General features: G+C 40.5%; 1 protein-coding gene across 6 annotated transcripts in view; it reads left to right on the top strand.

Moving 5' to 3' along the window:
- The window catches only part of LOC103470268 (membrane-associated phosphatidylinositol transfer protein 2-like), a 64,014-nt gene that overhangs the window by 18,622 nt on the left and 31,854 nt on the right, over nt 1–13,538 (top strand). For all 6 annotated transcript variants that reach the window (XM_081610676.1, XM_017306728.2, XM_081610675.1 and 3 more), the window contains exon 2: nt 10,794–11,061. In XM_081610676.1, the coding sequence (XP_081466802.1) occupies nt 10,984–11,061 (78 nt within the window). In that variant the 5' untranslated portion in view covers nt 10,794–10,983. The remainder of the gene's footprint in view (nt 1–10,793; nt 11,062–13,538) is intronic.

Here is a 13,538-nt window from a genome sequence, read left to right as displayed (position 1 = left end):
CTTGTGCTGCAAGATCTCGTCTTGGCTAATTAGATTTTGTTTTCCGTGCTCATGCCATATGAACTCCTCGTTCAGAGGCAACTTGTAATGAAAATAATTGTGAGGATGTAGGACGTTAAAGAAGCTTTGCAGCTTTGTTTTGAGGCTTTAGACTGGGATGCACTCTGCCAACCGCATTATGTGGATAACACCTTCCCCACCAGAGCGGTGACATGCTTCATCAGTGACCAACTCCGGGTCACCAGTAACCTGAAAGAACGGCCGAATAAGAAAAAAGGCTTAGAGGCGGTAGCTGGAGTTCAAGCATCAGCAGAGCGATTTAAGATGTGTGTGGTCAGTGACAACTAAGATACCACAGGTTTCTAGCTAAATAAGGATAAGATAAACTGAAGTCTGGATAGAGCCAATGATGTAACATTCTTCAACAGGTTCATTTCAGGAAGAAACTCAGCATTCTCTTCTTCTGCCCTAGCCAAGCAGACTTCTCATACACACTTGACCCACAACTTTCCTATCGCACCTCAAATATGTTATCTTCCATCTCTGGCATGTATCCTGCTGCTTCATCATCATTGTTTTTAGCCAATCAGAATATGCTGGTGCTCCTTTCGACTTCCCCTCCTGCCCGTCAGTTTCTAGAAGTCGCGAGAAGAGGCAGCTGGAGAGACTGAGCCAGAACAAGACGGCGAGACAAGATGGTGTCAAGCCCAGAGTCCTGAAGGCCTGCGTAGAGCAGCTTTGTGTGGTTCTGCACCAGATGGTTCAGGTCCCCTCTAAGTCTGTTTTGGAGAGTGCAGTCTCCTCATGCCATCATCTGTTGGGGTAGCAGCCTCAGAGTCGGTGACTTAAAAAGCTCAACAAGCTGATAAAGGATGCTGGATCTTTCCAGGAGCCTCTGGATGCTTCATAAAATAAATAGACAATCCTAACTCCTGAGCTTCCTCTTCAACAGACTGTCTTACACCCAAATAGTATCATCAGTCAGAGGCTTCTTGACCCCTGTAATATAGACTGCTACAGGAGGTCCTTCTGGCCTCCACCCATCAACATCAGTGATGACTCTTTACAAAACCTTGTATAAGAGCTACAAAGGCTTAAAAGGTTTCCATTTATGGAATCAGTCAGTTTCTTGATCTGCTGATGATCAACTTTATGTGCAGCAGCAAGCGCGGCCTCTCAGTCGCTACTCTGAGTGGCGGATTGTTTTCCTTAACTGAAAATTGCCCATTTAAGACAGACCCACCAGTTCTCAATAGGGTTAGTTAATGTGACTTTCAACTTGAAAGTCCTGCACTGTGTGGCTCGCAGTGCAGGCCTGGGTTCCTGGTACTGTTAAGAAAAGCAAAGCGGCTTCCAATCTGCATTTTTGTCCCGAATACTTTAGGTGTGCTATAAGAAAACAAATATGCAACTAATTTGGTGTTGCATTTCACAGAAATATTCACTCAACCATGGATTGGAGAGGGCCAACTGTAACTAATTATCAATGATCCGTGATTGCTCAGACAATTAAATTGGGCCTCTCTCTGAGATTATACCACATCGGTGCTGAAGTGCTATGAATGGTGGTGATGCTAAAAGGAGGAGGTGCCTCAAATCTAATTCTGCTCAAGTCCCTCTCCAACCTGGGGCTGGCCCTGGTAGGGATGAGCCATTACGAGTGCCTGATATTTGTGCTATTGGGAGTTTGTTAAAGAAAATCTATTACAGGCTGCTGCTTGTTACTTTTTGTACCTGTATTTTTACACAAACCTATTGCCTTTTAGGGTTATGTTGGAAATGGGATCCTCTCAGAACTCATAAACATCCAACATTTAGCATTGCTGGTTTTATTAGAAGTTAACTATTCTTTGTTTAATTCCAGCTTGTTTAACTGCCGCGATGATATTGAGTTGGTATCTCTGCCACATCAGAGATAGCAAGCTGTTTGAATTTGTTGCTGAAGAACGGGCTATGCAAATAAAAGCCTTTCATCAGTACTACGTGTCTTACAGTCGGAGGTCCTTCACATCCTTGTAAGAGATCGCCAGTGACATGGGATCTGTTTGCTTTTATACTTCAAAGTCATCATGTCATGCTTTTTCTGTGTTGTCAGTGGTGATAATGAAGTCACCACTGGCTCCACATTAGCAAGAAAAGCCTCAGTTTGAGTCAGCAGCGTCCTGTTGCTACCGGTTTGTCTGATGGAGACGTCTGAGACATTTCCTAAAAGTACAGAAGCTTTTCCAGCCCCGTGGGCCTGTGGGCTGCACGAATTAGTTAATGGAATGGACAAAATGCTTTCCTTTCCTATATCTGCTGCAGTTATGTAAGAGCGCTCTCTGCGCAGTTCATGTAGGCCGACTGAGTGCTCGTTCAGAACGAGAGCGAGGGGAGGGGGTCCTCGTTTAACCTGGGCACATTACTGATTAATCTAAGCATCATTTGCATCTCAGGTTGTCTAATTTTGGATATCGGAGCGAAGCGCTGGGTTTATTGGAGGCGGCGTTGGTGCGAAATGCCGGGCCGACGAGCGCCGCTGAGACAGATAAAAAACAATTACTCCAATTTTCAAAGCAGATTGAAGTTTTCAGTAGTCACTTGAAGGCACCAGATTTTATTTGTGCTGAATTTAATTAGACGGTTGCTGGGTTATCCAATCTAAAACTTGTTATATTCTCCACTCCCTCGGAGCTTCGGTGTGACTCATTGAGATTCACTCATCTGGCCTGTGTCGCCTCATCTTTACCATAAATATCTTCTGCAGTTCGTTGAGGAAATAACTACCCACTTATTTTTTTTTTTGTCAAGTACTTTCTAAAACTATTTCTGACATTGCAACACGTATGTTTTATTTGCAGCTTCTACAGGTGCATCTCATTGAAGTAGAATGTCATTGAAAAGTTCATTTGTTTTACAAATTTTATTCAAAAACTAAAACTAATAGATACGTCACACACACAGAGGGACATTTTAAGCATATTCAAATAGATTTTTATGATTACTACTTACATAATTTTAATGATTAAGACTTAATGAAAGCCTAATGTGCAGTTTTTTAAATAGAAAATTAAAAATTGCACATGGACATGCAAAATAAATGAATAAATAAATGTGAGTCTACTGTAAAGTGCATGTTCCCAGTATTTTTTCCTCTTTTCTTGCATGAATTTCTGCATCAATTCAACATGGGATAGAGGCAATCAGGCTTCCGGGAATCCCAGGTTAAAAGTCACTTTCATTTATGACCATAACATCCTCTCAGTATTGTGGTCATGTCTGTTGCTCGAATTTCTTTTTCCACAACACTTATTTTTTTGTTTTTTCTTTGAAGCCTCTGTTTGGATGGAGGAATCTGTGAACAGCCAGAGTCTTAAGCCACAAATGTCCCGTCGTGTTGTACTCTCCTTATGCAGTCTGTCAGCGAAGTCTGCTGGACAACTGTCAAGTCAGCAGTCTTTCTAGTGATGTGTTGGCCATTACATAACAGTTTTGTATTATTTTTCTCCCCTTCATAGTCTCATGCAATATTGATTTTCAAGAACAGTTACCCATAAAACCTTAAGAGAGATTAATTCTTGAAACATTTCACCCCTGTGGTTTCTGGTCATTTTAGGGGCTTTATGGGTTGCAACTAATAAAATCCAAAATGTAATATTTGAAGAAGATTACAGGTTTACAGAAAAAAACCCCCAAACAAAACACTCGGTCAGTGAGTTTGACATGAATTACTGCATCAATGTGGAGTGACATGGACTTCATTTTGCTCTGTTGAGATGTCTCATCTGCCCCTTGGGCTTACCATCACAACACATTCAAAGCTATTCTCATCTCTGCTGCTTAAGCACCTTTTATAACATACTTCTTTCTTCCACTAATTGAAAGCTCTCCCTGAACTGAAACAGTTTAACAAAGAGCTTTGTGGCTTTCCTTCCATGTGTAATGCCATTAACTGTCAGCTGGACAAATATCAGCTGACTTCATGGTGGTTATATAGACCATAGTGTGGCCATAACATAATATATCTCTATTATGTTATGTCATGTAAGATTCTAATTCAATATCTGTTGACTATATTCACCAGATAGTTGCTGTTTTTGAGATCTGCCCGTGTAATCATGTGACATCTTCATACGAAGGGACAAGTTGTGACTTCCATTTATATTCCCCAAGAAGTATTTAAATTAATGACATATATTCAAATGTCATCTTCATAAAGAAAGTTATAGCTAAGATTGATTTGATTATGTTAGACTAGTTTGCTTTTAGCATTTGAGGTTTAGATTCCCTCTCTTCTGTGGTTTCTTTGTTCATTTCTTCCCCATCTTTGGAGGGTTTCTAGAAGCAGCTCTCACCGAGTTACTCTGGGAGGAAGAGAGGATGAGGGGAAGGAGAAGGAACATGGTGGAGGAGATGCACACAGGGTATCAAGTATTTTTAGCTTTCCCTTTGCACTGCCAGGATAAGTAAAGAACAAGGGCACATTGAGCATCCAATTCTTGCTGAAGGGCATGGGAACAAGAGGGACAGTGACCAACTTACAGGGTGTTAAAGGAGCTTCGCATGTTTACTGTAAATTCCTGAAGATGATAGCTTACTAATAGTTTCCCTCTGCATGTCACTGAAGCTTTTCATTCAGGTCTCACTTTATTACATCTGAAGGACATTTATGAGTTTTAAAACCTCAGAGTTAGTATAGATGATCATTTCAGAGTTAGTATAGATTATCATTTCAGCTGCGAACAAAGAATCCTGGCTGCCTCTTAAACAGAATAAAAAGGGAAATGTTTGCTCACTTATTCAGTGCTTTACTGAAGTGAAACAATGGAAAATGTGGTCTTTGTCCACCCTAACTCTTTTCCACTCCACTTGTAAATATTTTATTTTCTTTGGATTTATCAAAGGATCCTCTTAAAGGTTGATAACGTGAAGCTTTTAATAGACTTATATTTAAAGACTAAAGTAGCCAGTGTGTCTGAAAAGAGATCAAGGCTCTCAAGTCGTAAATCAGTTCTGTCCTACGTCAAACAGAAGAACTCATTTCTTATTTATTTATTTATTTTTTTTATGTGTTAGACATTTTATTTTATGTAGACTGCATTTTATTTTTACCTTTCGTTTTGGCTCGAGATGTCCCATTTTATAAGACAGAGATTGGAACTGGCCAATTATGCCTTGAACGTCTCCAGCTGATAATTGGTGAATTAAAAATAATAAAAAATTCTTATATATAGAATCCATCAAAACTTAGAACTCTGACTTGTCTTGGTCTATAGCAACATTATTTATTATTATAAATAAATGTTTTGTGTATTAAAAATGATGTAATGATAGGGACAAGTAGTGCTTTGAAAAACAGTTTTGTTTCCTTACGCATTTCTTCTTCCAGTTATTTAGAGCTTATATCAAAGAAAGGTCTGATTACTGCCTGACCTGTAAAATAAAATAAAAAATCTGACAACATAAAGTAGGCTGAAAAATCGACACATTAAGCCCTGATCTACAAATATTGAAGGAACAGGTGATAAAAGATTTCATATATTCATATATTCATATATTTCAACCTAATTGCCTGAATTAAAAGTTTGTGGTCACAATTTATTAATAAAAAGAAACTGCTGACAAAGGGCACACACATACTTCTAATGTTTGAGGAATCCGGAGACAAATGTTATCATTTTTTGGAAGAATTGTGTCAAAAGCTCCTTATACGAGGCTCCTCGTATCTGGTTTAAAACTAACAAATGTTTTTTTTTTAATAAAGAACTTCTTACTGATATTAACACATGGTGTTGATGCTATGATGGTTTAGGGCTGCTTTCCTGATGAAATTAAGATTTTGGAGTGGGCTAGTCAAAGTCAGATTTTAGTCTGATTGAGATGCGGTGACGTCCCTCCTTAGACAGATATCGGTCATGCTCAAAAATCTCAAAAAGCAGAAGAAATTCCTTCCTTTTTTATAGGATATAAACTCCTAAAAATCTCATTCAGCAGGTCAGAACTGCTGCTTTGGGCTGGCGATGCCTGATATGTACTTTACTTTAAGGCCAACGCAGTGGCTGACTATTTCCACTTTTGAAGAAGTTCAGCCTGCATGAAGCCCCTGCTCTTCTAACTCCTGAAGGATTCACCAAAGCTCCTCCACCTCCCTCTGTCCTCCAGAGGTCTTAGGCTCTTCCTTTGACGACAAAGCCCAGCTGTTGCTCTTTATCCTGGGGCATGCACCCTCTCTGCTGTGCATATATTCCCCCTGTCTTATGTCATACGCTGCCTTCACAGACAGATATTTTAATGCAACTTGACATCATTGTGGTAAAGGACAGACCGAAAGGGCAAAGAGTTGTGTGTAATGGAAAATGTGTCTTTTTCATTTTCTGAAAAAAGCTGCTTCTCTTCTATGTCATTTAAATTTCTTGCTGCCACATATTTAATCCAGTGCTGTCTGCAGATGTCCTCCGATTTGTGACAAATTCTTTCAAAGAAGTTAATTGTGATTTTTAATGCCCAATTCCCAGTAGTTTTATGCACACTCTGGTGGTTGGTCCTGCCTCAAGTTGCACTTTTTAATAACCTGCAGGAACAAGAATGGGAAGAAGAATAAAACACAACCCAAAGGACAAAGTATGCGGTAGTTATAGTTGGCTTCAGTTTGTTGAAATCGGAGCAGAAACACTGGAGCCTGCTTTGTGATGAGCCCTGTGCACTGGCGTGTGCCGTTGTTGCGTCACTGCCTAGAAGGGGGCAGAGACTGTATTTTTAGACGGGAATGAACATATTCTCTGAACGAACGTCAGGCACTCTGCTTGCGTATGCTTGGATTATTGTGACTGAGCTATTTTTAAGCTGTGTGTGTGTGAGTGCCTTTTTTTTTTTCTGGGTCAAGTGTGGTGCCAGTCCTCTCCGGAGGACGCTGTTGGATAGACCAGCGCACATCCAGTGCTGTGCACTGCATCGGTGTTGAACTCCAAAGTAAGAGTGGGCAAGCAAACAGGTTCACATCCGAAAGAGCAAACGCTGTTTGAAGACAACTTGGTGCAAAGAGGAGAATTAACTATATCTTGAGATGGTTTTAATCTGAACAGCATCAGTAAAAGAAACTTAAAAAAACTATAAGTGTTTAAATACAGCTATAAAAAAAAAAGCTAACGGTTACGGGTAGTTTTTTTTTTTTGTCCATCCTGTTTCATTGCTTCCTTTAGTTAATAAATGGAGCCCAGACTTGAATTATATAATAATAAAAATGTATTTTATTGAGTCAGTAAGAAAATAATTCATATATTTATTAGTACATCAAATTGAATCTTGTTTAGTCAAAAATAAAAACAAAAAAGTACTTTATTTCATAAAGTGGCTGTTGTTCATAGTATGGCCCTCTACCCAGGGTTCCATCCTGTTGTGAAGCTGCATTTGCCTTTCTACTATAATCTGTTTTATTATTATTATTTTAAGGGATTCTTGCTGCATCTTGTCTCACAGCAAATCTCTTGATCATTCAGCTGTTGGTTGTAACCTTTCTGTGGGTGGTTTGCATGTTCTCATGTCACATGTGAGGGGTTTTTTCCAGGCACTCCTGTTTCCTCCAACAGTCACCATGCACTTCTTTATGGTTCTAAGTCACTCCCAGGTGTGTCTGTGTTTATCTGCTTGTTTGTCCTGGTGTGTCTCTGTTGTCTGTGATGAACTGGTCCATCTGTCTCAGCTTTCCTTCACCCAATAATAAACAAATACATGTTTTATTAGAAAGATCATGTCATGGTTTTACGTTGGTGTTTTTGTATTTATTGTTTCTTTTCAGGTCTAACCAAAAGTGGGCCTTTAATGAAAATTGTAGCTTGGTGGAATAACTGAACTGCTTCAGCATCTCTACAAATCTCTTGACTTTACTAGAACCCCAGATGTTTCCTGGTGGACAGATCGAGACCAGATTTGCTTTTACTCCTATTTTTATTCTTCTAAATTCTAGTGTCACTTCCTTTCAGGCGGCTGCTTGTCGTTGACTAAAGCCTGCGTTTCCTCTGGTCAGGCTTTGACACGCTAGGCGTTATTAGCAGCATTTGGTTTGACATTTTCCACCGAGTGATGTGCAGATGTGTTCATCTTGCTGGCGAAAGCAAAAATACTCAGCAGCAAGAATTTGTTGGCACATTTTTAAGTTTTCATGTGAAGACTGAAGCATTGACCTTCCTCTCCATTTCTGAAGACCTTTCTGGCTGTGAGGCCACCGGCTTTTCTTCAGGGCCTCTACATCTAGCCTAGTTTTCTCCAAGTGTTTCCCAAGAGTGCAGTTATTTTCAGCAAAGCGTGGCGTTCTGCTCCGATTTTCCTGCAGCATTGTTCCTGCGTGTAAACCAAAGAGGTCTCCACATGAAAAATGCATACAGTAGAACAAAATGTCAGTGCTCCTTCAACCAGATCGCTGTGGAGAAATCGGTCATGCTTTTGTTGCTGTGGTACATGAGCAAGCTTGTTAGCTTGATTTGTTTTCAGTGTGGTGTTGCAGGAGCTAACAGTCAATAGGAGGCACAGGAATATTGGTTAGACCAGGAGCTGCTCTTTGCTTGCTGGGTAAGTGACACACTGGGAATATTAGTGTAATTGGACTGATTACAGCGAATGGCTAAGCTCCAGAGCTTTGTCCAGCTGCTGCCATAGGTCAGATATTAGTTAAGATCGTGGTTATGCAAGCCTGTGTTGTCAAATTTTCCCACCGAAATGTAAGCTGTGACATGATATTGACTTCAACTTTCATTGTTCTGGTTCATTTTCTTTTATTAGATTCAGCTTGACCAATTCTCTCAGTTTCTGCTCTTTTGAGTGACTGCTGGAGCTCTTCTGTTTAATACATTATGTACATCTTAACGAATTAGAATACAATCTATATCAGTAATTAGTTAATAGAAGAGGTGTTATGTATTTGCCATGCACATAGTGTGATTTTATAGCACATAAATGCAATTTGATGCTTTGAAATGGGTTTCTGTCAGTTTAAGAAGTTCCTATTCTTCTAAACGTTCCACCTTCAGTACATCATCACAACAATGCTCCTCCATTATTCCATTATGCCATTTCCAACTGTTCTTAAGAGTGTTGGACTGAGAAATATTTTGTATAATGAAGTCAGGAGATGTGCTGTTCCACCAGATGTTTGCTAGTTGCTGCTGCCGCTAGTCTGGTGGAGCTGAGCCTGGATACTGCAGCTCAAAAAAGACTATTTTTCATAACACTTCTGCTTTAAAAAACACATAATTGCATATTAGATTATTTGAACAAAGTGATATATTTAATGCATTTTTGCATACTTTTGATGATTTATACCTCACAGCTAATGAAAAGCCACAAATTCAGTTTCTCAGAAAAGTTGATATTTACATAAGACCAATAAAAAAGTATTTTTTAATGCAATAATATGAAAAATGTGAACCTTGAGCAGCTTGGATACTGTCTGTCTCCACTCTTACATCTGACTCTTGGGCAGTGATCTCCATATAAAAAGCCCAAAAGAGGTCAGAAAAATCCAAGTCCTCTTTCTCTTTAGCCCAGATGTTCCTGATGTCTCAGGTTCAGGACCGGTTTTGGTCTGAGGAATGCCACAGAGTGTCACGTCCTCTGCTGTGGGGCTCTCGACTCCAGCTGCACTCCTCACTCAACCAGCTTCTATAAAAGCGACTTTTTGAGGCTTCCCCTCCTTTTGAAGAGCGTCTGTGTGTCTTCTTCACACATGTCGACTCAGCAGTCCTTCTCTTGATCATACTATAACATGTCAGTGTTAAAAAAACCCATTTTAATTACTTTTATACTACATTTTGGTTTTTTGTGAGCTGAATTTTGGATTTCATTAGTTGAATTCGTCAAAAATAGCAGAAATACCTGCTTCCAATATTTCAATCCGCACAATGAATCCATGTACGAGTTTCATTTTCTGAAAAAATTGCTGAAATAACTTTGTGATGAAATCCAAACTTATGTTTCTAAGTTGGAGAATATAAAAGGTGACTGTGGCCTGGCCTGTTTTTTCTGCCAGTAGCTTCACCTTTATGAGCTAAAAAAAAATGTGTCCTTGTACGAGCTTTACTCATTTGGTCCGCACCGTTCCTTCCCCTGATGAGTATCGCTCTTTTTGCATCGACTCCTCTTCAGTTGACGTGTTGCCTTGGCTGACATTTAGGAGACTTCACTGAGATAAACTTTTGTGCGCCATGGTTCTGCACAGATATGGTCTTTATTTGTACAAACTTGGCTTAGGAGAGTTGGTATTTCTGCACTGCTTAAAGCAGACTTCTGCAACTCACGCCACCCACACACTTCACATGTATAGCACACACCTACTTCTATCTGCCCAGTGGTTGGAAAAAAAAGCTTTGTGTAACTCGGATGGAGCTATTTGTGAAACCTTGGTTGTGCAAAGTTATGTAAAGTTCCTCACTAAGCTAATCCCTCGGTTGCTGAGTGAGGTTCCCCATGTGACGATGCCAGAGCGATGGGGTGGACTGGGCAGTGGCCCCGCTGTATGACATTGGGATTTTTATCCAGGTAACGGTAGTTTTTTAGAGATACGATGCCTCAGATGCTAGAGCTTCCCGTCGATGCGAAGGCTTGGACCAAACAGGCAGTAACCACACCTGTTCCTCTCTCCTCTTTCTCACCTTGTGAGCTTTTGGAATGTTTTCTTTTCTTTCTTGTTTGCAGCTTTGTTCTTTAATTTATTTCAAGTGACGAGAGACGTGTTAAGATGCAGATTGACACGATTGATTTTGAAAAGTATTTTTGTTTTTATTTAGTTTTAAGAAATGTTTGTGTTGTCCTTCTATCTACAGGAACTATCCATGCAGACTTCAGCCCGGTGATCTGACGAGTCACATATAGGAGCAACCAGAGCTTCTCCTCTTCCCTCTCCCCATTCCTTCCCTCACCCCTCCCTCCTCCCTCCCCCTTTTCCCCCGTTTCCTCGTCACTCTTCTACCTGATTTCCCCCCTCGACCCCCCCAATCTGCTCCAAAATTCACCATGCTCATTAAGGAGTATCGCATCCCCATGCCCCTGAGTGTGGAGGAGTACCGCATTGCCCAGCTCTACATGATCCAGGTGAGGTAACAGCACAACACATGGCCCACCTAATTTTCACCTACACACTCACACCAACCAACCACCAGACGTGAGAAAGTAGAAAAAACAAAAAAAAGAAAGTGGTGAGCCAAACGAAGCAAATGAGGACAAGATAAACCAGCAGGGGGAAATTTTCAACAGCTCACACGATTACAGAATGATTGGTCACAAGTTGTGTGACGCAGAAAGAGTAGAAGAACAAAGAGTGCTTTTAGACTGATAGATTATCCAATTGAACCTCCTAAGTTGGCTGGTTTTAATTGATACAGACTGCATGTTTGTGCATGGGGGCGGCTGTAACCTACCAGACATGGCTGTGATTAGGACTGACATGGATGACTAGATGTTTAGCACTTTGCTAAAGTATTCACCCCCCCTAAATTCTAAAATTTTAATTTAAATTTTATTTCCTGATTGAGCACTAAGTAGTGTGCATCTACTTTCTGGAAAAAAACTTGAAGATATTTTTCATGCATATGCGTCTCTATTTACCCCACTTCACTCTGATACCCCTAAGTAAAATCCATCGCAGCCCGTTTGTCTTCAGTAGTCACGTACCTTAGTAAATGAGTTTGTAACTTAGTCTCAGTACAAACACAGCTCTTCCATAAAGACCTCAGAGTTCTTGTTAGAGAACAAACAGCATCATAAAGACCAGAGTGGACAGGTCAGGAGTAATGTTATGTAGTTAGGTTATAAAACAATATTCCAAGTGTCACAGATCCCTGATCCACCCATCACCCAAGAATGTAAATAGTTTGGCCCAACTGGAAGATGAAAAAAATAAAGAAGCAGTCAAGAAACTTTGGAGGAGCTGCAGAGATCCAAAGATCAGTTGGGGAAAATTTGTGAATGAGGCAATGATGTAGCAAGAAGAAAGTCACTGCTAAAACCATAGGAGTAGCCATGTATGATGGCTCACAGCAAATATGTGGAAGAAGATCTGATCAGAACAAACCTTTGGTCTACATGCAAAATGCTGTATGGTGGCTCATGGTGGTGTGAGCATCATGCTTTGAAGATGCAGAAAAGTTGGTCAGAGCTGACGGTTTGGTGGATGGAGCTAAATACAAATGAGCCCTAAAAGAAAACCTGCGAGTGGCTTAAAAAGATTTGAGAGTGTAGTAAAGTTTTACCGGTGATGACCCTGAACTTACAACCAGAGCTGCAATGGTACAGTTTAGATCAGGTGTTAGGATGGCCTAATCAAAGTCCAGACCTAAATTTTATGTTACATAAAACTCAAAGTAGTAATTGCAGGGAAAAGGTTGCTGTACAAACTATTGAGTAGAAGTGCAGAATAAAGATTTATTTCACAATATGGACTCCTTTTTCTTGGTGTATCAAATAAAGTCCCAATAAAAGACACAGAAGTCTGGGGTTGTAAAATCGCAAAATGTGAAAAGGGAAAAGGAAAATTGCTGTGTAAAGCTTTAGTTATTCTGCTCAACAAATTGTTTTTCCTTCATGTTACTTGTGCAAATGAAGCTGTACTTATTTAACCTTGGGTTATTTAACAATGATGTTATTTGACCCTGATTGTAACTCGGATCGTGGTTAAAAAAAGGATTTTATTTACCACATACCATGACAGATACAGTCATGTTTGATCAGGCGTTGACGGTCAGGAAACTCAACAACTAGCGAAATGTTTAATGAAGTAAAAAGTGCAGCAGCATCAAGTGAATCAACATGAACTTCCTCCTTTAGTCAACACAAAGCAACATTTAGACTCTCGCATGAGTTTACTTAAGTGTCTTTCCACTCCGACAAAAACGAGAGGGAACATTTTATACGTGCTCAACACTCAACCCTCGTTTCTTTAGTATTTTTGTAAAAGCATGAATGTAATTGTGGGCTATTAATCCTGTGAAACGTTTTAGTTCTGATCCGCTTTGTCCCCAGGCGGGCTCTCTATGGGCAACCCGACACAAGCAACGTGCGAACGGGTTTACGCCGAGTTTCTCTTTGGAAAAGCGACTCAGACTGCATCCGCCGACAGTCTCACTGTGTTACATCGATGACCCATAGTTACCTTTTTCACTGACCTCACCATCTCTACACAGCTTCGATGCTGTAAGGCTTCTGTCACCATGGCAACCGTGACATCAGCAGCATGCCGGTGGTCAGGTTTTGCTCACGAGAGAGTGAATGAAAAGAGGAGATGGTGGGTAAAAAAAAAAAAAGAAAAAAAGAAGACAGGGCTGCAAGGAAAGAACGGGAAGAAACGAAGAACGCTTGCCTGCCTCGCGCTGCCGTGGGTTACCAGGGCAGCAGCCACACGTAGGCCGGCCTGACGCCAATCCACTGTAGACCTCATGGATGAAGACGGGGCCTCAGAACATCTTAACCATGTCTGCACCTCGCTCAGCACGCCCACTCCATCTCCACTTATTTCCGTTGCCCTTCTGCCACTTTCTAATTTGATAGCCGGCCGATCATTTCTTCATTGCTCT

The sequence above is a fragment of the Poecilia reticulata genome, chromosome 9 (assembly GCF_904066995.2).
Source record: "Poecilia reticulata chromosome 9, P_reticulata-male-v2, whole genome shotgun sequence".
NCBI lineage: Eukaryota > Metazoa > Chordata > Actinopteri > Cyprinodontiformes > Poeciliidae > Poecilia > Poecilia reticulata.
The sequence above is the reverse complement of the archived record's forward strand: the minus strand, read 5'-3'. Positions and strand labels throughout refer to the sequence as shown.